This window comes from Lissotriton vulgaris, chromosome 10 (genome assembly GCF_964263255.1).
Source record: "Lissotriton vulgaris chromosome 10, aLisVul1.2, whole genome shotgun sequence".
Lineage (NCBI taxonomy): Eukaryota > Metazoa > Chordata > Amphibia > Caudata > Salamandridae > Lissotriton > Lissotriton vulgaris.
In genome coordinates, this window is record NC_141698.1 from 196,803,481 (window position 1) to 196,829,611 (window position 26,131).

Consider the following 26,131-nt stretch of genomic DNA (forward strand, 5'->3'; position numbering starts at 1 on the left):
ACTTCTTCAAACTGACCACAGATTGCTGAAGCAAATGAAAGATGAAACCCCCAAACTGTTGAGGTGGTCCATCTCCCACAGGAAATGGACCCTACAGTGGAGCATAGACCTGAGACTGACCATGCCAATGCAGATGGCCTTTCCAGGTTTTTTTCACTTATGATGAAGACTCTCATGGGAAAGGTTAGTAGTCTCATTTTCTGAAGTGCACTGAATTCCTGCTGTCAACGTCTCCAGTGCCAGATCTCTTTCCCTAAAACGCTGCAATTGTTACCCAGTTGGCAAGACCTTTAGCACCCCTGTAAGCTCCTAGTAAATGTTACCACTGGTACGTAGGGCATGGGTAATAAAGAGGGTCCCTAAGGGCTGCAGCATGTATTGTGCTACCCTAAGGGACCCCTCACCATCTCATGCAGACGTTGTTGTAGGCTACGTGAAATGGTGCTGACAAGTAAAAACACAACATTGCCGATCCTGCAGACACTGCATGTAGTATATGCAAGTCACCCCTAGAGCATGCCTTACAGCCCTAAGGCAGGGTGCATTATATTACATGTGTGGACATATCCACGTGAGCAGGTATGTCCCTGTGATGTCCAAGTCGATTCCTTAAGTATATGTATTGGGCACTGGTGATTATGATTTCCCCAGCTCCACAATGGCTTCACTGAAACCAAAGGTGTTTGATAGCAAACATCTCATATTAATAACTTCTAACTGATTCCAATGATGGATTTATTCACACATGCAGCCAGAGGGTACCTGAGAGGTACCCCCTTAACCCTTATAGTCTTTTAGTTTGCTGTCTGACTGGTATTGTCCAGCCTGCCCCCACAAACATGCTTCTCTTCCCCACTGCTAGCTCACACAGATGCGTCACTTCTGGGATGGGGCTCCCACCTAGTATAGGTTGAGAACGGAGGCCTCTTCTTTCCGGCAAAGTCTCTGCTCAACATCAGTCTGATTCAGCTGAGAGCGATCCAACTGGCATTAAAAGCCCTTCTTTCTTTCATCAAGGGAAGGCTACTTCAGGTGTTCACGGGCAACACCACTGCTGTGAGGAAATGGGGTGTATTATATGATGTGGTTGTGTGACCTCCGCATGTAATACTTACCGACCCCTTTAGGACCCTTGGGTTTCTTTTGTCAAACCCTCAGTACAACCCTGGGTGGCTGTGGCATACACTACGGAACAAATGTAAAGCATTTAAAGGCACCTAAGCAATTAAAGAAGAAATTGACACAACACTCCAGAAATTTGACACAAATGTATAAACATATTTTGTATTTTTATAAGATTTTAGACCCTAGAAGATCCACTAGAAGGTTCAGGAGATATAGATTTTACAAGCAATCAAAAATAAAGCAATTTCACTCTACTGCAAACAAACCTTGGCAAAGTTATCGATTTTGACACTTGTAATCTTCAATAAAAATGTGGGCAAGTGTCATTACAGGCGGTTCGAAGTACTTGGGGCGAACAACTCCATCAGGGAGCTCGTGAGGGAGACCAGCAATGTCCTCAAGAATAGTTAGCTTCACAGAAGGAGTCGTCCTCAAGCAGTTCTATCCTCCCTAGTGTGGCACATTTGCACTTCAAACGTGGCTTCTCCTTCAAAGACTGCCTTTTGGGACAAACACATAAGCGGCTTCCTGCAGGAGGGAGGTAACACCTCCCTGACATGCAATCCCTCATTGTTCTCCTTCCTGAGAGGAGTTGTCATGTCCCTACAGGAGGGCAGAACGCTCTCTCGTGGAACAGGCTCCATGTGTGCCCAGGAGGGCTCAGGAGTTTTAAAGGGAACAAAGTGACAGCTTTGCTAAAGCTGCACACTGAAACAACTTACATTAATTTGACTTGAGATAGAAGTTGGGCTTAATATAATGACATGTTTGATAACTTGGAGTGCCCACATTGATTGCACCGCAGCGGAGGGTGTCAGTGTGTAATCCTGTACTTGGCAATTGGACTAACAAGTCTTTACACTGTAAAAATAGTAGTTTTGCATGTTTACTGTCAGGAGATGTATTGGACATGTCCTGCCTGTGTCATATGCCTCACTTTGCCTTAGGACTCGATAGGCGTGCTCGAGGGGTTGGCTTACCCATATGCACAGGGGAAGTGGTGCCTTTGCCATTGCTTTAAATGACAAAGTAGGGCTAGCAGTATATGACTGCTCTACCAGTATGCAGTGGCAGACTGGGGCACACGTTTTACTTCGGGAGGGTGTTGCAAGGTGGCACACCAGTGCTGCAAGCCCTGGGTTACCCTTCTATCTTGCAGGGTGCCATACATTAGAAACATACAAGTAAATTAGCCATTTCCAATTGGGTGCAACCAATTCAACATACACTTTAGGGTCAGGGCACTGTCACTGGGTTCTGATTAGCAGGCCTCAGGTTCACTCTGAGTCAAAAAGCCTGCACTATCTGTCGAACAATTTGGGGGTGACCATCCAGAAAAAAGCATTTCGTTTCAACCGCCATGTGGTATTCTGCAAGGAGGGCTGGGTGAGGTTGGGTACACTTGTCAAGAGGCTTTACGTCTCTGGACATGGCTGCAACATCAGGACATAATCTTAGTTGTTCAACATCTTGCGGCCTCTCTGAACATTGGTACAGACAAACTCTGCTGTCAATGCCTAGTGGATTATGAATGGCGTCTTCATCTGGAGGTAGTGCAAGAACTTTTCAAAGATTGGGGAGAGTCTTGGCTAGATCTCTTCAACACTGCCAAGAGCGAGCAATGTCAGCAATTCTGAGCGCTAGAGTTTCTAAGGCTGCACTTGTTTAGAGATGAATTTTGTCATGAGTGGAGCTCAGAGCTCCTATATGCCTGTCTATCGATACCACTCCTGTCCAGAGTCCTCAAGAAGAACCAGGCTCAAGTCATCTTTGAGGCGCTATACTGGGCACTGAGTGTAAGGTATCCTGAATTCCTGAATATCTGTCCTCCAGTCAGGCTGCCCATTCGGGAGGATCTTCTGTCGCAGCACGAGGTCATAGTTTTGCACCCGAACCTGTCCACACTCCACCTTCCTGCGTGGAGTTTGACGGGTAACATTGGAGGGTGTTTGATCTCCCTCCCGAGATATCTGAGGTTATTCGAGCAGCCAGGCATTCTTCTCCCAAAACCATCCACGTCTTCCGGTGGAACATGTTTGTGGCTTGGTGTATATATCCAAATCAGCTGATCCTGTGTCAGCACCTTTATGGGAAGTTCTCCTTTTTGTTCTATCCCTGGCCCGGCAAGGCTTTGTTTCGGGCACAGTAAAAGGATATCTGTCCGCCATTCACTTCTGTCTTTCTACGGCTGCTTTATCAACTTTGCCTGTTTAACTTCCCTGCTATGACTAGATTATTTAAAGGTTATTAGCACGTTTTTTTTCCCCGCCCTTCATTATGCCCCAGTGGGTTTTTTATTTAGTTCTGATCATCCGCATGTGTTGAGCCAATGCACAGCTGTCCTCTTCAGCTCATAACACTAAAAAAAAATGTTCTTCTTTGTTGTGATAACATCTTCCAGGAGAGTTCGCCAATTGCAAGCACTTTAGTTTGACCCTCCTTACACTTCATTCTTCCCAGACAAGCTGTTTCTTACAACCCAGGTATTCTTTCTCCCCAAGGTGGTCACACCTTTTCACGTTTGGCAAAACATCACCCTGCCTAAGGGCCCACCCCCTCCCCTTAACCTTCTGAAGAAGAGGAGAGACTCCACCGTCTGGATCCAAAAAGAGCATTATTGTTCTATATTGATCGTGCCAAAGAATTCCGGTGGACGATTAACTCTTTGTTGGATTTGCAGTGGCAAAGAAAGGGAAGGCAATTCAAAAGAGAACTATCTCTCGATGGATCATCCTTGGCATTAAGATGTGCTACGCAGTGGGCATGACACAATCCTCTGTTGGTTTAAGAGCTCACGCCACTAGAGAAACAGCTGCGACTACTGCATTAGATAGGAGTCCCAGACCTGGACATCTGTCTGGCAGCTACAGTGCATCACTGTACATTGTTTGCCAAACACTACTGCCTCAACAGTCAGGTCAAGCAAGGACAGTTTGTTCCTCCAGACTAGTCTAAGACATTCCTTAGACCCACCTCTGATTAGAGATTGCTTTGGTGTCTATACTAAGGTATGGAATCTGAGTCTAGTAGTCTCTATCAGATGGACAAGTTACTCACCTTTGGTAAAGCCTTATCTGGCAGAGACTCTGTTTAACTTTGGACTCCTTACCGATCCTCCCTGGTCTGTGAACTGTTCTCTCGCATTGAGATCCTTCAGGACCTCACTTCTGGCATATTAGTAATTTCCCCTCAGCTTGGCTCCATGGTTCTGGTGCAGAAAAACAGTCAAGAACTGAGATCAGTGTGCTGAAGTAGTGCCTATATAGGCCCTGCACACATCCCTGTCAGCGTGGATGATGCCACATGGAGCTGACCACACTACCTAGTGGCACGCAAGATGATTGCTAAAAAATTTCCAGATCTAGCCTGATGCTTGGGGAATATTCTAAGGCTAGGAATCCACAGCTAGACAGGGTCTCTAAAAGTTAAGGTGTTACCGAAAGTAAGTGACTTATTTATCTCCTCACTGTGGACCAGAACAGGAGGTGTCCTCAGATTTGTTCAATACACGCCCGAGTGAATGAGTCCCTCTGGGATACCTTTATGTTCAGCATGTCATGTGGTCTCTAGCTTTCTATACATGGTTTCACTGATTCTTCTTCTGTCGCAAGGTCTACCAAAAGTGCGGTTGGATCAAGCACAGTTGATTGCACTTGATTAAGCAAGGAGAATTGGATGCACCGATGAGGTGGCACTCTACATTTGGCCGCCTCTTCCTCTCCCTGATGGAATGGAGCTACTCTCAAAACAGGATGGTCAAGACCACCATTCCAATCCCCAAATACTGTAGCTGCTCATGTGCACTGCCAAATAGATTGATGTTACCTGTCTCATGAGGTGGCGGATATCAGCTTTACTGCCAGGAAAGCCTCTACAAAATCCATTTAAGCCGGTCATTGGAAAAAGCAAATAACTGAGTCAGAAGGCCTAAACCCTTGCAAATCCTGTCTTTCATTTATTGTTCCTCGGTGGGATATTTATCTTGTGTTGACTTGCTTAATGGCATCTCCATTCAAGCCGGTGCTCAGTTTCCCAGTCCAACTTCTCACTTTGAAGACCGTATTAGTGGTAGCAATTAATCTTTTAGGTCCAAAGAACTTCAGGACCTCACCGTTCACCTTTCCCTGAGTTTTTGTATCCAGATATGTTGTTCCTCTGCACCTGCCCCTTGTTCTTGCCCATAGTGATATCTGACTTTCATATGGGCCAGTGTATTCCTATTCCGGATATCTGCCCTCCTCCTCATCCAACCACTGAGGAAAAGCAGTTGGTTAGACAGGAGCCAGCTGTGCACTGTCCTACTTACATCTACAGGACCGTGTGGATGATCAGATCTTTGGGTCTTTACGAGAGCAAAGGTGCACAAGGCTGTAAACACATTCTCATTTTATGTTGGGTTACCCTCTCTATCAAGATCTGCAACCATATTGCTAATAAGAATCTCCATTTCCCTGCCAACTTCACTAGGGCCATAGTTACTTCCACTGCTCTCGAAAAAGGCACTCTAGTGCCAGACATCTGCCGAGCAGCCATACAATCAACTTTGTACACTTTTGCTAAACGTTATTGCCTCACAACCAAACCACACACAACTGATAGCATGGTTTGTGTTGCTTGACTTTCTGGGTGAAATTGCACTACTCAGTCCCACCTCCCTGCGATATATTATTTATAAACTCATTCATAAATTGGGAATCTGCAGAAAGGTATACCCACCACCCACTTTCAAGTATCATATTAATGGCTTTCACTTTCTCTTTCTGCAAATTTATCACCAAACTCTTCAATGGAGTGCAGGCAAAGTACCAGCAAATTATGCCAGCCCGCTAGTTAGCACCTGATATAGTGCAATGTAATCATGTCTATCAGGCAGAGGAGTGGCTGAAAGGGCATAGTGCTACCTGGCGGTGCTGGAGAGTTATATCCAGGGGAAAGTTTTCAGTCTGATAGTTGGTAGGATATTCGTAAGGTGTGGGATCTGTGGGAAGGTTTTGCATCCACTAGAAATAGCGTTACAGAAGCTAAGTAACTTTGGCACCTAAATTAGGGGACCTAAGTTTGTAGATTCTAGTGAATTTTACAGTATCAATTATTCCACTACATGGATTTGAGGTACTTAAAGAGGTGCATAGCATTAGCATAGTTGTTTACTTGGTGTGACGTATAAACATGTATTAATTATAGGGAGTTACTTAGTCATTAGAAGATTTTGCTTACCCTTTGATAGCAGTGTTTCTTATTTATACTATATCATACTGTAGATTCCTTGTTGTCCTCCATCCTTCTGCCAGACATGCTTTTAGGTTTTCTACCCTATAACAGTTGTAGATGGCATAAGTAGTATATGGTGTGGCTGGGCCTCCTGTACACCTATGATATTGATACTTCTACTGCTGGGAAAACCCCCACACACGCTTTTTCTGTTCATACGATTGTTTCTATTTCTCTCTTACATGGAAATATAAAGATAAGGAATCTACTGTATCAACTACAGACATTGTAATCACAAGTAACACCCTGATGCCTGTTGACCACATTTTTTATGCCTTAAAATAATGGAAGGTAATTATCTGCTGTATTTTAATTACCTTATATTTACTTTTTAGGATGCTGCATACACAGTATGGTGACCTAATTCAGCCAAGAAATGGTTCTGGTGATGAAACACCTAAAATGTCAGCTGGCCAGATGCTTTTAGTTGCATTTGATGGGATGTTTGCCCAAGTCGAAACTGCATTTGGGTTGTTGATTGAAAAGGTATTGTTTTACTTCATAGTATATCAGATTGTAAAAAACAATTACATCCTATTGTAAATGTGTAAATAATATTTTCATATTTACAGTTAAACAAAATGGAGATCCCATTGGCATGGCGGAAGATTGACATAATCCGTGAAGCGCGCAGCACACAAGTTAATTTCTTTGATGATGATAACCACCGTCAAGTGCTGGAAGAGATATTCTTTCTGAAAAGGCTTCAAACAGTCAAGGAATTCTTCAGATTATGTGGTACCTTCTCTCTAGCTTTGTCAGGTAAATACACTTATATTGAATGGATTATAATTCAAGATATGTGAAATGTTGGGTCTTCATGAAAAGGCCCGGTCAGTGGTGAAGATATTTTAAATAGTAATATCTGTCTAAACTCTTTGTTCATTTTTGGCCTTAATGGCCTTGCTTTAAAAAGTCTCTCTACTCACCCACGCAGACTTTTTACTACAGCGTCTGAATAAAGACTAAGGGTCTAATTAACAAAACCTTTCTATACCTAAGTTTTATTTAGATGTGCCACTGGTTTCATCTGTGATCATAAATGATTGATCTTGATCTATGTATCTGAAAGACACACGTTAGTGATAGATTCCTTACCTTAGAATATCCCCAGGCGTCAGACTGGATTCGGAATTTTTTTGCTTAGCAGTACCCATGCGCTTCAGTAGGCGTCGTCCGCAACTTCGCGTCCCTCGTGGGCGCCGTGATTACGTTGTCGGAGTACTTAGAAGCCGCCTCCGCGTGCTGACGTCAGTTCTTTTTTCCGCGCCAGCTAGCGCAGATCTGGAAAAAGTTGTACCCAAGTCACTTTTTGACTAACCTTTTGAGATCCTTTTTGATCCATTTTTCGAAGTCTATCGACTCAGACGGTGCCGGTAGGGATGCCCGAGTTCAAGCCCTGCGCCGACTGCAACCAACTGATGTCGGTTACCGACCCCCATGGCCGGTGCCTGCACTGTTTGTGCCTGGACCACGACAACAAGTCCTGCTCCGACTGCCGGGTCCTGACGTCTAAGGCTAGACTGGAGCGGTCCCGTAAGGGACTCGAGCTTCGGCCGTCTGCCCCGCTCGAGGTCCCGGTCCGAAAGGAGGTCGAGGGACCGGTCGCAGGGCCGGAGCCAACACAGTTCCGGGAGTCGTCACCGGTCTTCGGGCTCGAAGTCCTCAGGTAAGAGGCACAAGAAGTCGAAGAGGCACCATCGCTCTTCTGACTCCCCCCGACGCTCGCGCGATGCGGCCGGTGGTACAGGCGAAACCGCCCACGCGGCTCCGCTGGAGCCGCACGTCTCCGCTGGAGCCGCACGTCTCACCGCCGGTCCCACACCCGCCGGTCCCTGGGCATGACGCGAAGCCGGGGGAGATTGCCGACTTCCTCATGGCCATGAAGTCGCTCGCTACCCAGTCGGAGCCGCTTGGGACTGGGTCCCCACGCTGGCCGGGTGCTTCGGCGCTGTCGGGTGCTTCGGCCCCGGTGCCGTCGGCGACTTCGGTCCCGACGCCGCAGGGCCCCACTGGGGCCGGTTCCGGATCAGGGTCGCCGCCGGTCGACCTCACCTCGCCGGCCCCACGGGTGTCTCCCCCGGCGCTGTCCCTGGACAACGTCATCCCTGGCCCTGCCATCGATTCGGTCCGGCGCCGGTGCGGCGCCGTATCAGACGCCGCTGGGAGATTTTTATTTCAATGACCCGGCCCCATCTTTTGAGCCAGAGTACCAGTCAGTGGGTGATGAGGAGGATTGGGAGGGGTCTGAGGACCCTCTGGCACGTGAGTGTCAGTCTTCTGCGGACTGGACAGGAGAGCTTGGGGAGGCCATTGGTCTGGACACTACGCCCAACACTGGTTTTGTCTTCCCTCCTAGCGTGGCTATGGAGCTTACAGCGTGGTGCTGATGAGGGCGGCCAAGGCCTTGGGCCTTAAGCTCCCCATCGCAGCCGTGAGGACTAACCTCCTCACTGAGGTCCTTAACCCGCATTCAAGCTCGGCCGAGCCTCTGCTGCCGTTTAATGAGGCCTTGTTAGACGTTCTTTTGGGAACTTGGTCCAGGCCCGCTACAGGGCAGCCTGTGGATAGGAACGTGGCCAGACGCCACCGCCTGGCTCCGGGTGACCCTTGCTTTCTGTCTACCCACCCCACCCCTGAGAGCCTGGTTATCCAGGCCTCCAATTCCCAGACCGCATTCTCGTCGGCTCCCCCCGAAGGGCAATCAAAGAGGTACGAGAATTACGGGAAGAAGATATTCTCCTCCCTAAGTTTGGGATTGCGGTCAGTTAAAACCGCATGCCTCTTGGGCCGCTACACCCACTCTCTGTAGGACACGGTCGCGGCCGTGCTGCCAGAATGCCCGTTGGTGGTACGGGCTAAACTCGGCCAAGCCCTGGTGGAGGGCCGGGATGCGGCACGGTATTCCATCCGGTGTGGGCTGGACTCTACCGACTCTCTGGGCAGAGCATTGGCAACGACGGTGGTGATTAGTCGTCACGCCTGGTTGAGGTCCGCCAATTTCTCGGCTGATGTCCAAAACACACTTATGGACATGCCGTTCGATGGCTGTTGCCTCTTTGGCGACAAGGCTGACCATGCGCTTGAGCGCTTTAAGGACTCCAGGGCTACGGCCAAGTCCTTGGGCCTCTCAGCCCCGTGCCAGCAAACGGGTGCCTTTTGCTCTTTTCGTGGCCAAGGAAGGGGCGCCCTCACAAGTGCCACGAGCCACGCACCGCAGACTAACATCCAACGCGGTGGCGGACGTGGGAACCGCTGTAGCGGTGGTCGGGGTCCACGGTATCAGCCAGTCCACACCTACCCCTGCAGCATCCGCCTCAAAACCCCCCTAGTCCGTGCTTTCAGGCCCATGTGACGCCGGTGGGGGGCAGGGTTCGCCATCACCACCACCTCTGGCGCACTGTCACATCGGACAGGTGGGTGCTGCAAATCATCCGAAGGAGCTACTCCCTCCCCTTCGAGGCGTCCCCTCCAGCCATGCCACCGCAGTGCCACCGCGTGTCGGGGGATCACTTGACACTTCTGCAGGAGGAAGTTACGGCCCTCTTGGCCAAGGGGGCCATCGAGCGCGTTCCTGGGCCAGAAGTAGGACGTGGTTGCTACTCCCACTACTTTCTGGTACCCAAGAAGGGCAAAGGGGGCCTACGCCCTATCTTGGACCTACGGAACGTCAACGGCTTCCTCCGGAAGGAAAAGTTCAAGATGCTGACGTTGGCTCAGGTATTAGCTGCCCTAGACCCTGGAGACTGGATGGTAGCGCTGGACTTGCAGGACGCTTATTTTCACATCCCTGTCCTGCCGGCCCACCGGCGTTACCTGCGGTTCATGGTAGGCCACGAGCACTTTGTTTACCGTGCTCCTCTTTGGCCTTACCAGTGCCCCACGGGTGTTCACGAAAGTGATGGCGGTGGTCGCAGCTCATCTGCGCTGGTTAGGGGTTTCAGTCTTCCCCTACCTCGACGACTGGTTGTTGAAGGTGGGCTCGCCCCAGACAGTCGTCAGCCACCTCCAGACTACGGCCGACCTCCTGCACCTGCTGGGGTTCTCCATCAATGTGCCGAAGTCACACCTGTGTCCCTCTCAGAAGCTCCTCTTCATCGGAGCGGTTCTAGACTCAGCTCAGTTTCGGGTTTATCCTCCCGAACAGCGGGTTCGGGATATTCAGGCTCTGATTCCGATTTCAGCCTTTATACCGGGTCTCGGTCAGGTTGACGCTGCGGCTTCTGCGGCTGATGGCCTCCTGCATCCTTCTGGTGCATCACGCCAGGTGGCGGATGCGGGCTCTGCAGTGGGACTTGAAGTTTCAGTGGGCCCAGCATCAGGGCAACTTGTCCGACCATGTCTTGATCTCCGAGGGCACTGCAAGACAGTTGCAGTGGTGGCTCACGGACCGCGATTGGGTCAGTGGCAGATCCCTCTCCCTACCCCAACCGGAGCACGTAGTTGTGACGGAAGCGTCCCTCCTGGGCTATGGGGGCCACATAGGAGCGGCGGAGATCAGAGGCCTCTGGTCTCCGGCGGAGTTCCAGCCCCACATCAACCTTCTGGAGCTTCGGGCGATACGGCTTGCACTGAAGGCATTCCTCCCCTCTGTCCGGGGGAGTGTAGTGCAAGTGTTCACGGACAACACCATCGCCATGTGGTACTGCAACAAACAGGGCCGGGTGGGGTCATGGACCCTTTGTCAGGAGGCTCTGCGCCTCTGGACATGGCTGGAACACCAGGGCGTCACCCTGGTGGTTCAACACCTGGCAGGTTCCCTGAATGCCAGAGCGGACGAACTCAGCCGCCGGTGCATGATGGATCACGAATGGCGTCTGAATGAGGAAGTGGCACAAGGTCTCTTTCAACAGTGGGGAGAGCCTTGTTTAGATCTATTCGCCACCGAAGAGAACACGCAATGTCATCAGTTCTGCACGTTGGAATTTCCAAGGCGGCACTCGCTCTGCGACGCTTTTCGTCACGAGTGGAGCTGCGGTCTGTTGTACTCCTTTCGGCCTATACCACTTCTGCCCAGAGTGCTGAAGATCAGGCGAGACTGGGCCCAAGTCATCCTTGTGGCTCCGGACTGGGCACGAAGATACTGGTATCCCAAGCTACTCAGCATGTCAGTCGATCCCCCGATTTGTCTGCCTCTTCAGAAGGACCTTCTGTCGCAGCAGCAGGGGACGGTCCTCCAACCCAACCTGTCCAGTCTCCACCTACATGCGTGGAGATTGAGCGGCGGCAGTTAAGGCCATTTGACTTGCCTCCTGAAGTCTGTGATGTGATTCTGGCAGCCAGGCTTCCCTCCACAAAAACGGTATACGCCTGCAGGTGGAACATATTTGTGGCATGGTGCACAGCAAAGGGTGTGGATCCACTCTCTGCCCCCCTTTCAGAAGTTTTCCTCTTCCTTCTTTCTCTTGCCCAGCAGGGCTCTGCTCTGGGTACCATCAAAGGTTACCTCTCTGCCATTTCAGCATTGTTAAGGCTTCCTGATCAGCCTCCTCATTTCAAGTCCCCTGTTGTAAATATATTCCTGAAAGGCATCACACAGATATTTCCTCCTGTTCCCTTCGTGATGCCTCAGTGGGACTTGAACCTTGTACAGACTTATCTGATGTGCGCTCCATTTGAGCCACTTCATAACTGTCCTCTTCGTCTTCTGACTCTTAAAACTGCATTCCTGGTTGCCATCACCTCTGCCAGGAGAGTGAGTGAACTCCAGGTTCTATCTTCTAAGCCTCCTTTCCTCTCTGTCCATCGGGACAATGTTGTTTTGAGGATTCGTCTTTCTGTCCTGCCCAAGGTGGTCACAGCCTTTCATATCTGGCAGTCCATCGCCTTGCCCATCTTCTTTCTGCCTCCGCATCCCTCGAAAGAGGAAGAGAGGCTCCACCGTCTGGACCCAAAACGTGGCTCTCCTTCTATCTAGATCGCACACGCCAGTTCCGGGTAGACCACCCACTCTTTGTTGGTTACGTCGGCGCAATGAAGGGACGGGCGGTGCACAAGCGGACCATTTATCGGTGGGTCGTCTTGTGCATCAAGGTTTGCTACTACTTGGCGAAAAAGGAGCCTCCTGTTGGGCTGCACGCCCATTCCACTCGCGCCACGGCGGCTACTACTGCCATGGGTCTGGGATTCCCCTTGCAGGACATCTGCCAGGCAGCTACGTGGGCCTCGCTGCACACGTTTGCTGGACACTACTACTTGGACAGCCAAGTCTGGAGAGATGACTTTTTCGACCATTCTGTTCTCCAGGACTTTCTGGTGTGATCTTGGTTCGCAGACCCACCACCGGGGTTGGTATTGCTGGGGTATCTATTCTAAGCTGTTTCTGTCAGATGCACAAGTTACTTCCCTTCGGTAACGATATATCTGTAAGAAACAGTAGTTAGTGTTAGATTCCTTACCGCCCCACCCATCCTCCCCGTTCTGCGAACCGATATCTAGGGTTAAGGACATCCCTTTCAGGAACCTAGTTTCATGGCACCAGTGTCGGTTTCGATCATGGCTCTGGGTTCCTGGTGCGGAATGCTATGTACAGAACTGGCGTCAGCGCGCGAGGGCGGCGTCTAAGTACTCCGACGTCATCCCGGCGATCACGACGCCGATTATGGACGCGGAGCCGCAGACGACGCCTAGCGACACGCTGACAAACTTTCCGGATCCAGTCTGACGCGTGGGGATATTCTAAGGTAAGGAATATAACACTAACTACTGTTTCTTACAGATATATCATTACCGAAGGTAAGTAACTTGTACATTAAATTCAAGCTACTGTCCAACATACAGAAGACCTGGGCGAAAGGGCCCCTTGTGATTTGAAGCGCTAGCACTATATTACACCACAGTTTAAACCGGTAACCAAATGGTAACATTTTTAGGGGTGAGGGTCATCATTACGATTTGGTCTGATTAAAGATTCAATTGGGGTTCCACTCATTATGCTATTTTTTTTCCTTAACGCAATTCTCTCATACAATTCCATTTTCAACAACTAGGGGACTGTATAATGCATAGCATCCAAATCTCTAAATATGTGTCAAGCTGCAAATTACTGGACCGCAGGGGGGACATGGCGGCCGCGAGGTAAACGGTTGCGGACCACCGGAAAGGGGATATAGGGTTAGTTCGACCTATGCTGATTTTGTCTGGTCCCAAACCCCCCCCCCAATCCCCGGAATTATGAAGCCTGCCTCTACATATGTAGCCTGCCTCTGAATATCACCTATGAACAGCGTTTTCTAAGGCGCAGCAAGGAATAAGAAAACATACGTTGTGAGGCTTCCTCAATGATTGAGCTACCGGGACCTTCAAGACCGTCCGGTTCGGGCGTGTCAGAGCTGACGTGGTGAGGCTGCTGCGGCAGTACGCCGGGTGAGAGCAGCGCGCACACAGCATAGCGGATGCAGCACAAGCCTGAACGCAGCGTTTGCCCCATAACTCGATCATCGGAGGAGGGACCTCCCACAGATCAGGCACTATCAGACGAGGGACCGGGTAAGTGGAGCCCTGCCTTCCAAGGAGAAGGGGATTGTTCTACCTCCAGAAGGTAAGAAGCGGGGGAGCCTCTGACTGCCTGCACAGACCAGATTACAAGGTACACTTTGGGCACTCGTGCCCCAGGAGCTGCATATAGCCTTAAGGGGATAAGTCAATGTGCCTCTACTAACAAAGATGATTCAGAAAAGGCTCCATCCCAGCTCAGAACTTGGCTATATGCAAATTAGTCTGACCCTGGCCCAGTGCATCATGGGAACAGGGCAGACCAAACTACCAAGCCAATTCTTATACTGGGAAGGAAACAAGCTACCGGGGACAGTTTCAGGCATTTCAGCCGTCTTTGGCCCGTCTTGCTTGAATCCTGATGGTGCAATGAGCAAGGGACTCACATCTGAGTATACCCTTCCACGCTTATGGTGGACAAAAATGATTCAGAAAAGGGGGTGGTGATGAACAGAGTGTCTGAATTAAGCAGACCACTCTTACCCAGTCCAAAGATCAGGGCTTGATCCATCACCGTTTTTTAGCTCACTGCACCATCCCAGCTCAGAACCTGGCTACATGCAAATTAGTCTGTTCCTGTCCCAGTGCATGAGGGGAACAGGGCAAACCAAACTACCAAGCCAATTCTTATACTGGGAAGGAAACAAGCTTCCGGAGACCGGTTTCTGGCATTTCAGCCGTCGTCGGCCCGGCTTGCTTGAATCCTGATGGTGCAATGAGCAAGGGATATGGGGCCTTTGTGCAGATGCTCATGAGTCCTGGCATGTTGGCCACACAACTACTTCAACAGTGACCTGCCTCTGGCATACAGGGGTCACTCCAACAAGGTTGTTGTGGTGTTGGTGCCCACCGTACAGCCTCAGTAATTGGCTAAGTCTACGGCGGCCCTCTCTTGGTATACAGTAGGTTTCCGAAACAGTCCTGCACACGGCTATGGCCCGATCGGTGCATAGCCAAATCTTCACACCTTGCATGCACATTGAATCATCACTGTAGTGAGCACTCTGTTCATCATCACCACCCCCTTTTCTACTAAAAAAGGACATTTTCCTGTCAGCAAGCTCCTTACAAAACCTACAAAAGTAGGGAAATTAAAGAAGAATCATGGGAACCAGGGGAAGAGCCCAAGGGGGAGAAATAAAAAGACCTCACCCCTGTTAGCCAAAATAACTCCCTCCTTAAAAGCCTATTATAAGGTATTATCACAGGAAATGGCCTCAGGGGACAATGGACAGGCTGGACAGAGTGGGGAGGATTTGGTGGACCCGGTCAATCCAGGTGAGTCCCTGGTGGGTAGTGAGGAACTACGAAATAAAGAACCTCATGATGGAGCTATTAACATGCCAAATCACAACCCAGAATAGGTTTAATATTCTACAAGGGAAGGATTTGGGGGAGGAAGAGCAGACCAGCAGGATTAGAGATGTTGTGGAACAAGTAGCTCCTGGGTCATCAGTGATATCATCAGGAATGGAACCTGTGGAGCCACAGCTGTCACAGCCAGAAAATTCAGGGGCCAAACTAGTTGGAATCTTAGTGGAGCTGAAAAGGGAGCCCCGAGGCCGGATTGAGGTCTCTGAGGCCAATCAGGCAGACAAACAGGCATCATGTTCAGCGTTAGCTAAAAAACTGGATGATGTGGCCATTCGAACCAGTAACCTTGAAGAGGAAGTTTGCTCCATAAAGAAGGATATGAAGAATAGAAAGGAAGTAGAGACTTTGACAAAAGAGAACGAAAGCCTCAGAGACGACCTCGAGAGGTTAGAAAATCATGCCAGAAGGAATAATCTGAGGATCTTAAATATCCGGGAGCCGGAAGAGGGTCTAAATCTTAAAGAATTTATAATAAAATTACTATCGGAGACAGTCTTGAAAGATAGACCGGACATCGACCTGAATACAGAAATACAGTGGGTTCATAGAGATCCCTTTAAGAAGAACCCTCACCGTCTTAAGCCAATGCGGTAAAAGATGTCATCTTGTCATCTGCATTGAAAAATGGCCCTTATGCAATGCGAGATACTCCGTTCAACATCAGATCAGACATATGCCATTCAACCGCCCAGAAACAGTGGGAGCTGGGCAACAGAATGGGTGAGCAGAATAAATTGGGACCCAAGGCTCAACTAAAATTCCCTGCCATGTTAAGGGTAATGTGGAATAGCCAAATGAGCAATATAAGGACAGAAGAGGAAGCTGATCGACTAGTAGATACTATCAGGGGAGTTGAGGCATCGAGACGATAAGCTTGCTAATTTTTGAGAAACACCCTTTTTTCTCTCTTTCTGGAATTGTATACACACTTAAAATGATATGATAGGGGATAAAGAATTTAAAAAAAAGAGGCTAACAAATCAGGCTCAGAGTCTCATAAAAACCGCAAATATACCACAACTAACTTGAAGAGGCACATAATCACCACTTTGAGTTTTGTCGGGGGGTCACAAGAATTTCTTTTTTGACTAGCTGAGCACCTTCAGATGGTCTGAATGCAGGGCTTTTTGCCTGAGGTATTGGGACACTTGGAAGCTTCAAGAGCCCAAGTATGTATTATACAAGAAACTCATATTACAGCAGATGAGAGTAGAGGGGTGTTCTCTAAATATAACTAGATAGAAAGTTATGTTTCATCCAACCAACTGGACTATACAAAAGGAGTTGCCATAATAGTGAGGAAAGGATTAGGGATGGAGTTGATGACATCTAGCACTGACGACTCGGGAAGATGGGTGATGGTCACGCTTAGATGTTTAGGTATAGATTTCATATGTGTTGGTTTCTACGGCCCAAATATGGACAACCCCCAATATTTAGTGGACCTGCATATGAGGTTGGTAGAGAAATCGTCCCCCATAATAATAGGAGGAGACTTCAATACATTATTAGACTCAATAGCCGATAGATCAAAGAGCAGGAGGGGGGCACAGGCCCAAGTACCAAGAACAGGACAGGCACTAAAACACATGCTTTAGGAATGGTGGATGCCTGGAGACATTTAAGGAATGGTAAAAGGGCTTACACTTTCCATAGTAAGAAGTACCATTATTTTTCCAGGCTTGATTACAATTTGGACGATAGAGAATGGGCAGGGAAAATAAGACGTGTGTATATCCCCCGGGCATATATCTGACCATAGTATGGTCAGTATTACACTGTGGTGATTGCTGTAAGGAAATCTGGCAGATGGACCTTGAAGAAAGCATTTCTATTAGATCCAAGAGTTGCTTCCACTTTGAAGGAAAAAACTGCGGAAATTTTCATCATTAATGCCAATTCAGCACCAATAAGCATTGTTTGGGATACTTACAAGGCCTATATCAGAGGGGTATTGCAAAATCTTGCTGCATATAAGAACAAAGAGGAACGAGTTGTAGTACAAAATTTGGAGGAGGAGATAGGGATTTTTGGAAAGGACTCTACAGCAAGACACATATTGTGATGACGAGGCAGTAAAAAACTGGATAAAGCTAGATTGAGTTACAGCCTGAAATTGGAAAATAAGAGCAGGGAAAGGTGGGAGGCAAGTTGTAAGCAACACTTTGAATATGGGGAAAAAGCAGGGGCTCTTTTAGCTTGGAAGGCGAGGACGGATAGGGAAAGAAATATTATTAGAGAGATGTTCATAACCCCTGAAGGGGATGTATCCAATAATGAGGAGTTAATGCAGGAAAGAATGCTAACTCTTGTGAGAAGTTGGCCCGATATGCAGCGTTCGCTATTCTAGCGACCGCTATGTATCGTTCCAAACGACCCTTATGGTGATTGGTTGTAAGTCAACCTATAGACCAGCTATCCTAGTAGCGTGGATACGAGCAGTCTAAGGCTAAAGACTCAAGAAGGCGTGTTAAGCCAGCTGTTTACCACACATGTACCCCTTGAACACCAAGTGAAAGGACACCACACAAGTGTTATGAAAATAAACAGGATATTTATTAAGATTCACAACAGCCCTGTACTCTTTATGAGGGCAGGGTACTAAGCACAAACCAAATCTCTTAGGAAAATACTTCAAGTGCACAGTTAAAACAAGTGTCCGAGGACACGGAAAGTTTAGAGGTCTCGGGCGGACCCGATAAGGCAAGTCGGAAGCGAGGGACTCAGGACCCTAGAGTAAAGAGGCTATGCAGGCACCGAAATGCCGAGTTACCTAGCCACGAGGGCTGCGGCTGCACAAGTCTCACAGGCATCGGGGTCTTCGCTGACGAGCCAGGAGCCGGAAGAAAAGGAGTTGCTGGCCGGCGACCAGGGATGAATAGTTCGTAGAGATCCAAGCCTGGATCAGAGATCGTTGATACCTGAAAGCAGAGGGGACCAAGTTCGTACTACTAGCCAGTAGTCAGAGGGTACCAGGAGGGCACCGGTTGGCCGTCACCTCGACTAGGTGAGTGGGCGACGCTAGGCTCTGCAGTCTCACGGACCAGGAGGCGTTGTCGGCGACCCGGATGGAGGTGCGAGCTGTCCCACGAAGGATGATGCTGTCGGCGTCGCTGGGCCCAGGATTGGGGCAACAAGCCTTGGCAGATTTCAGGGCCACGTGGTGGGCCTAAAATGGCGTCTTGAGGGGACCAGGAGGGTCCGGGGTGCTTCTCTCAAAGATAGAAGCAAAGGCCAGTCTGGAGCAACCAGACCAGCAGCGTTGGTTGTCGGATGTCGTCACAGGAGGGCACAAGCCAGCGGCTAGTGACCGGACAACGTGTTGAGCAGCGAGCAGAAGGGCCCCACGCAGACCGTGGAGATGCTGGGAGACTGCACTTCGGTGCTGGGGCGGCTCAGGGTCGGGGCTTCTCGGACCCCAGAGCACTCACCAGGGAATTACTTCGATGGTCGTGCTGGTTAAGAAAGCGTGCAGGTTTTGATGATGGCCGGTCCCTCGAGGTCTCGTCGCACCCACAGATCACAGCTGAGCTGATGACGTGGGTAGAGGTCAGAGGGGCCAGGGAAGCCGGTTCTCGTCGAGCTGGGCCGTCGGATTCCTTGAGGAAGGACTTGCAGCAAACCGCAGAGTTCTTAGATGGTACCCGCTGATGCAGGGTGACTACTCCTTAGTCACAAGGGAGAAATCTTGAGAAGAGTCTCGAATGTCCTTTCGTAGAAAGTAGTTCTTGATTCAAAGATGATCTAATTTGGAAGGGTCCCCGCTCCGGCCTTTATTCTAAAGAAAGGGGTGGGTACATGACTAGGTCCTGCCCTAAGGGTGGGACCAGGAAGGGGGGTAGTTACACCCCTCTCCCCTGCCGGACTTTCCCCAGGCCAGGGCTGGCGCCCCTGGAACTGGTTCTGACCGGCAGATGCGTAGTGAGCACCGGGGTGCCACTCCGCAGTCACCTTCTTGCAAAAGCCCTACCTACCCAGAATACACAAACCCTGTCTGGGACGGTGCGAACACCGCCCTTGACAGGAAACCCTTTGTCCAAGCGCTCCTCGCTGGAAGGACTCCCAGCAGCAGGAGGTCAGACTAGTGTCTGTGGTGGCAGCGTCCATTTTGTGGAGCTGAGGCTTTAGTTAACTTTAACCGGGGTTCACAGTTACGTACATGTCGTGTCCCTCTAGAAGGGCGGAATGCTAACCTCGTCGCCAGAATTGGTGAGGGGGTAGCATCTCGATTCGTATGACACCTTACTCGACATGTCTTGATAACGCGACACCGAAGTTACCGATGTGGTACGCGTTATCATGGAACAGCCATTGGGTCTTTGATCCGCAAGCTGCAACCGGGCTCGGCTCGGGCCAGAACCTAGTTCACACGAGCCCACGCACTCTGCCTTCAGGATTGTCAAGGCCTGCCATAGGAGTGACTGATAGGAGCTCGGGTGTCCATTGTATGGTTAGATATAGAGCTACTATACCTAAAGCAAAGGGTGATTACACGACTTCGCCCCAGCTGTCATGCAGCCAGTTGTGTCAAATTTAGGAGGCCAGCCAGGGGTGGCATAATACATGCTGCAGCCCCTGGCGGCCCTGGGTGCACCTATGCCCTGAGTTACAGGGTCTGATAAGGTGGCCCAGTACCAATTGGTAAATGCACCTAGGGTACATATTGTAATTTAGAAAGAGAACAGCCAGGCTGTGGGTCTGATTAGCAGGCCCACAGCCAGAGAAAGTCGTAAACCAGTGAAGCAAAAGCAAAAAAATCTGGGTGATCATAGGATTGCAGACCCTACTCTCCTACATGACCCATCCCCCCCCCCCCCCCCCCCCCCCAAACGTCGGGACAATAAGCTAACCTTGACCAGGTGAGTCTTCTTGTTCTAAGTGGAAATATCTGGAGAGCCCATCGGCATTGCCATGATCAGTACCAGGTCTATGTTCCACTGTAAAGTCCATCCCCTGTAGGGAAATGGACCACCTAAGCAGTTTGGGCTTTTCACCCTTCATCTGATTTAGCCACAAGAGGGGCTTATGGTCGGTCTGAATCTTGAAGTGAGTGCCAAACAAGTATGGCCTCAGCTTCTTCAGGGCCCAAACCACAGCAAAGGCCTCCCTCTCAATGGCTGACCAATTCTTCTCTCTAGGGGTCAGCCTTCTGCTTATAAAAGCAATGGGCTGGTCTTGACCATCAAAATTCAGTTGAGAAAGAACAGCTCCCACACCCAACTCAGAAGCGTCTGTTTGGACAATGAATGGCTTGGAGTAGTCTGAACTCTTAAGGATAGGCGCCGTGCACATGGCCTGCTTTAGGTCATCGAATGCTTTTTGACAGCTCGCTGTCCACTGAACCTTTTTTGGCATTTTCTTACTTGTCAGTTCATTTAATGGTGTCACAATGGAACCATAGTTCCTGACAAACTTTCGGTAGTATCCAGTCAGGCCCAAGAAAGCTCGAACCTGAGTCTGGGTGGTTGGAGGAGCCCAGTCCCTGATTGACTGTATTTTGCTCTCCAGTGGCTGAACCTGGCCTCCACCTACAAGGTGGCCCAGGTATACAACCTGTGTCTGCCCTATCTGGCACTTGGTGGCCTTGATAGTGAGGCCTGCTGCTTGCAGAGCCTCTAACGCTTTCCGCAGGTGGACCAGGTGATCCTCCCAGGTGGAGCTAAAGACAGCAATATCATCTAGATACGCTGCACAGAAGTCATCCAGCCCAGTAAGGACTTGATTCACCAACCTTTGGAAGGTGGCAGGTGCATTTTTCAGACCAAAGGGCATCAACACGAACTGATAATGCCCACCAGGGGTAGAAAATGCGGTCTTAGGCTTGGCGTCCTCAGCTAACCTGATTTGCCAATACCCAGCTGTCAGGTCAAACGTACTTAGGTAGTTGGCCGAAGCCAATCTATCGATAAGCTCGTCTGCCCTCGGTATTGGGTGGGCGTCAGTCTTAGTGACTGCATTGAGACCCCTGTAGTCTACGCAGAACCTCATCTCTTTCTTACCGCCCGGGGTGTGAGGTTTCGGCACTAGAACTACGGGACTAGCCCAAGGGCTATCCGAGGGTTCAATGACTCCCAGCTCCAACATTTTCTGCACTTCACTCTTGATGCAGTCTCTAACGTGATCAGGCTGCCGGTAGATTTTACTCTTGACGGGCAAGCTGTCACCAGTGTCAACCTCATGGGTGCACCAATCGGTCTGACTGGGTGTTAGAGAGAACATATGTCTGAAAGACTGAAGAACCTGTTTACAGTCTTTCTGTTGATGTTCGGAGAGGCTGCCACAAAAGACAACACCATCTACCGATCCATCGTCAGGATTCTGAGTGAGCAGGTCGGGGAGAGGGTCACTCTCCTCCTCCTGTCCCTCATCTAGGGCCATGAGCAAACTCATGTCCTTCCTGTCGACATATGCCTTGAGCCTGTTGACATGAAGCACCCTGTGGGGGCTCCGGGGAGTTCCCAGGTCGACCAGGTAGGTGACCTCTCCCTTTTTCTCCAGGATGGTGTAGGGCCCGGACCATTTGTCCTTGAGTGCTGCTGGGGCCACTGGCTCCAACACCCACACCTTCTGTCCGGGCTGGTAAACAGTCAAGACAGCCTTTTGGTCATGCCAAGCTTTTTGGAGTTCTTGGCTGGCCTTAAGGTTTTCGGATGCCTTCTCCATGTATTCAGCCATCCGCGAGCGGAGGCCAAGCACATAGTCCACTATGTTGGTTGCAGGCTTTTTGAGAGGTCTCTCCCATCCTTCCTTCACCAAACACAGAGGTCCTCTCACAGGATGCCCGTACAAAAGTTCAAAAGGGCTGTAGCCAACCCCCTTCTGTGGGACTTCCCTGTAAGCGAATAAAAGGCAGGGGATCAGGACGTCCCATCTACGCCGAAGCTTTTCAGGTAGTCCATGAATCATCCCTTTTAGGGTCCTGTTGAATCTCTCAACAAGCCCATTGCATTGTGGATGATAGGGTGTAGTGAACTTGTAGTTGACACCACATTCCTTCCACATAGCAGTTAAGTAGCTCGACATAAAGTTTGCACCTCTGTCGGAGACGACCTCCTTAGGGAAGCCCACTCTGGAGAACACTCCAACTAGGGCTCTTGCCACAACAGGTGCTGTAGTGGTCCTAAGGGGAATAGCTTCAGGATACCTGGTGGCATGATCCACTACCACCAGTATAAACTTGTGCCCTGACGCTGTTGGTGGTTCCATGGGACCGACGATGTCAATCCCCACCCGTTCAAAGGGCACCCCCACCACAGGCATTGGTATAAGGGGGGCCTTTGTCGTGCCACCTGACTTACCACTGGCTTGGCAAGTGACACAGGAGCGGCAAAACTCCTTGGTATCTTCGTTCATATGAGGCCAGTGAAAGTGTGAGACAAGCCTGTCCCACGTCTTCGTCTGGCCTAAGTGACCTGCTAAGGGAATCTCGTGGGCCAAGGTAAGTAGGAAACCTCGCTGAGACAAGGGTACAACCAGCCTCCTGGTCATGCCAGGCTTGGGGTCTCTTGACTCAGTGTACAGGAGTCCATCTTCCCAGTATACCTTGTGGGTACCTGTGGCGTTCCCAGCAGCCTCAGCAGCAGCCTGCTGTCTGAGGGGTTCAAGAGAAGGGCAGTCTAACTGGTCCTTCCCCAGGTCTTCCCTTGAGGGTCCCCCTGAACCCAAGAATTCAACTTGATCAAGTTCGAACTCTCTCGGCTCAGTTTCCCTCAATTCCTGTAGGTCAGCCTCCTCTGAGACTTGATCCACGACCTGGGGCAAGGGGGAAGGCGCAGCCTTAACCCTACCGCTCTTTTTCTTGGGAGGTGTCAGGTCCGTTGTTCCAGGATCCAGCACCTGTTCAGTGGGGCATTTCCTGACCTGTGACCTGGTCACAGCGAACACATGTGCTGGCAAACCTAACATTTCCATGTGAGTCCGGTGCTCCACTTCTGACCATTGTGATGACTCCAAATCATTGCCCAACAAACAATCCACTGGGAGGTCTGAACTAACTACAACCTTCTTTTGGCCAGTTACCCCTCCCCAGGAGAAAGCTACAATTGCCATACTGTGATTGGTAGTGACATTGCTTGCATTGGTCACCAGGAATTCTGTACCTGGCATGATCTGTCCAGGGTCCACAAAGTTAGGTGTCACCATGGTGACACTGGCACAAGTGTCCCTATAGGCCTGAGCCATTTTTCCATTTATGAAAGGTGTCTGTCTGTATTTGCCCAAAGTATTGGGACTTACGTCAGGGGACATATCCACATCCCCTGTACTGACAAGGACAGCCTGAGTGAGTGTACCAACTAAGTTGTCACGCCCCTCAGAACCCAGGGTTAACCCTACTAAACCCTTGGGAGGTGCACTACCACTGCTGGCTGTACTAGGGGGCACAGGTGCCTTAGGGGCTGCAGTGGCAGGAGTCTGCCCTCCTCCTTTCTTGGTGCACTCACTAAACCAGTGAGATTTACTTTTGCAGTACTGGCACCATCTTTTGGATTGGCCTTCTTTCTTCTTTTGGGGAGCCTGACCCCCACCCTCTTTGGGTTGTTGGGGACCTGTCGAAGACTTCTGGTCATTTTGTTCCCCCTTAGAATCTTTACCCTTCTGGTCTGCTTTCTTCTGACCACCTTGATTCTGGCCCTGGTTCTGTTTAACTCTTGTACGAACCCACCTGTCTGCCTTCTTTCCCAATTCTTGGGGAGAGGTCAGATCCGAGTCGACAAGATGCTGATGCAACAACTGGTTCTGACAATTGTTTAAAATTTGTTCTCTCATCATCAGATTATACAATCCTTGGTAATCAGTAACCTTACTGCCCAGCAACCAGCCCTCAAAAGCCTTAGTGGCACAATCGACAAAGTCAGACCAATCTTGAGACTGCATTTTCTGGGTATCCCTGAACAGCACCCTGTACTGCTCAGTGGTTAGGCCAAACCCTTCAACCAGTGTATTCTTCAAGACGTGGTAATTATTAGCATCCTCTACCCTTGTGGTGAGGAGCTTGTCTCTTCCTTTACCTTCAAATGAGAGCCACAAGATAGCTGCCCACTGACTCTGGGGAACTCCTTGCACAGTGCAGGCCCTCTCCAAAGCAGTAATCCATTTGTGGATGTCGTCCCCTTGTTTAAAGGGGGGCACTATCTTACCAAGGTGTTTTGTATCAAAACTCCTTTCCCTATTACTAGGTACAATGCTGCCACCAGTGGGGACTACCCCACTTAACTGTTGCTCTCTAGCAAAGGCAAGCCTTTCTTTGGCCAGGGCAAGTTCTTCCCTTTCAATCCTCAGATTAGCTGCCCTTTCCTTAGCTTCGTACACTCTCCGCTGAGGGGACGTCATCCCTCTTTGAGAAGAGTTGTGAGAGCCATTGGTTTGAAGGGATCTGCCAGAGTCTCTTGACAGAGATCTGGCTCGTCCATTCCCAATGTTAAGCTGACCTGATAGTGGCCCCAGGGGTCCCCCAGTACCACTGTCATGTTTGCTTAAGTTGGACCTGCTTAGTCTACCGACTTCTACCTGTCCCTTATCTGCCTCATCCCCAGAGGGATCCTCATTCTCATCATCCTCTACATCTTCAGTCTCAGTTGAGAGGTGGATGAGGTCAGGATCGTCTCTGGTTCCCTCAAGGGGAGGCATGTCTCCTTCTGGATTAGAAGAGCTAAGAAGGGTCTCAGCTTTTCTGGCATCATAAGTCTCCAAGAGACCAATCAGAAAGGAAGTTGTGGGGTTAGACCCCTGCTTGATCTTCCTGGAGTGACACACCTGTCTTAACTCCTTGAAGCTCAGCACAGTATATCTTGAAGGGATGACCTGTGGAGGGTCAGCTGACACAAGGGGAGACTCAGAGTTTCCTCCTTTGTCCGACATACTGTTTCTAGTGTGGTGTAAGTGATGCACCTACCTACACTATGTGTTTACCTACTGATCCCTTGCTAAGAGTTGCAGCCAAGGTGTGCTAGGCCTTGAGGAGCTGCAACAGCTGGTTCAGTAGAACTCAGAGTATTCTAAGCTTAGTTATATGTACTAACAGTACTTATGTGATCTTTCAACAAGATATTCTTAGGATACGTGTGGTAAAACAACAGCAAGCTCAAATCCCAACCGCTGCTCACCAATGTGAGAAGTTGGCCCGATATGCAGCGTTCGCTATTCTAGCGACCGCTGTGTATCGTTCCAAACGACCCTTATGGTGATTGGTTGTAAGTCAACCTATAGACCAGCTATCCTAGTAGCGTGGATACGAGCAGTCTAAGGCTAAAGACTCGAGAGGGCGTGTTAAGCCAGCTGTTTACCACACATGTACCCCTTGAACACCAAGTGAAAGGACACCACACAAGTGTTATGAAAATAAACAGGATATTTATTAAGATTCACAACAGCCCTGTACTCTTTATGAGGGCAGGGTACTAAGCACAAACCAAATCTCTTAGGAAAATACTTCAAGTGCACAGTTAAAACAAGTGTCCGAGGACACGGAAAGTTTAGAGGTCTCGGGCGGACCCGATAAGGCAAGTCGGAAGCGAGGGACTCAGGACCCTAGAGTAAAGAAGCTATGCAGGCACCGAAATGCCGAGTTACCTAGCCACGAGGGCTGCGGCTGCACAAGTCTTACAGGCGTCGGGGTCTTCGCTGACGAGCCAGGAGCCGGAAGAAAAGGAGTTGCTGGCCGGCGACCAGGGATGAATAGTTCGTAGAGATCCAAGCCTGGATCAGAGATCGTTGATACCTGAAAGCAGAGGGGACCAAGTTCGTACTACTAGCCAGTAGTCAGAGGGTACCAGGAGGGCACCGGTTGGCCGTCACCTCGACTAGGTGAGTGGGCGACGCTAGGCTCTGCAGTCTCACGGACCAGGAGGCGTTGTCGGCGACCCGGATG

At 49.8% G+C, this 26,131-nt stretch overlaps 1 protein-coding gene across 1 annotated transcript in view; it reads left to right on the plus strand.

Moving 5' to 3' along the window:
* The window catches only part of SMG1 (SMG1 nonsense mediated mRNA decay associated PI3K related kinase), a 1,828,328-nt gene that overhangs the window by 1,415,958 nt on the left and 386,239 nt on the right, over nt 1-26,131 (plus strand). Inside the window, exons 52-53 of the mRNA XM_086940872.1 lie at nt 6,732-6,882; nt 6,969-7,158. Coding sequence (XP_086796998.1) covers nt 6,732-6,882; nt 6,969-7,158 — 341 coding nt within the window. The remainder of the gene's footprint in view (nt 1-6,731; nt 6,883-6,968; nt 7,159-26,131) is intronic.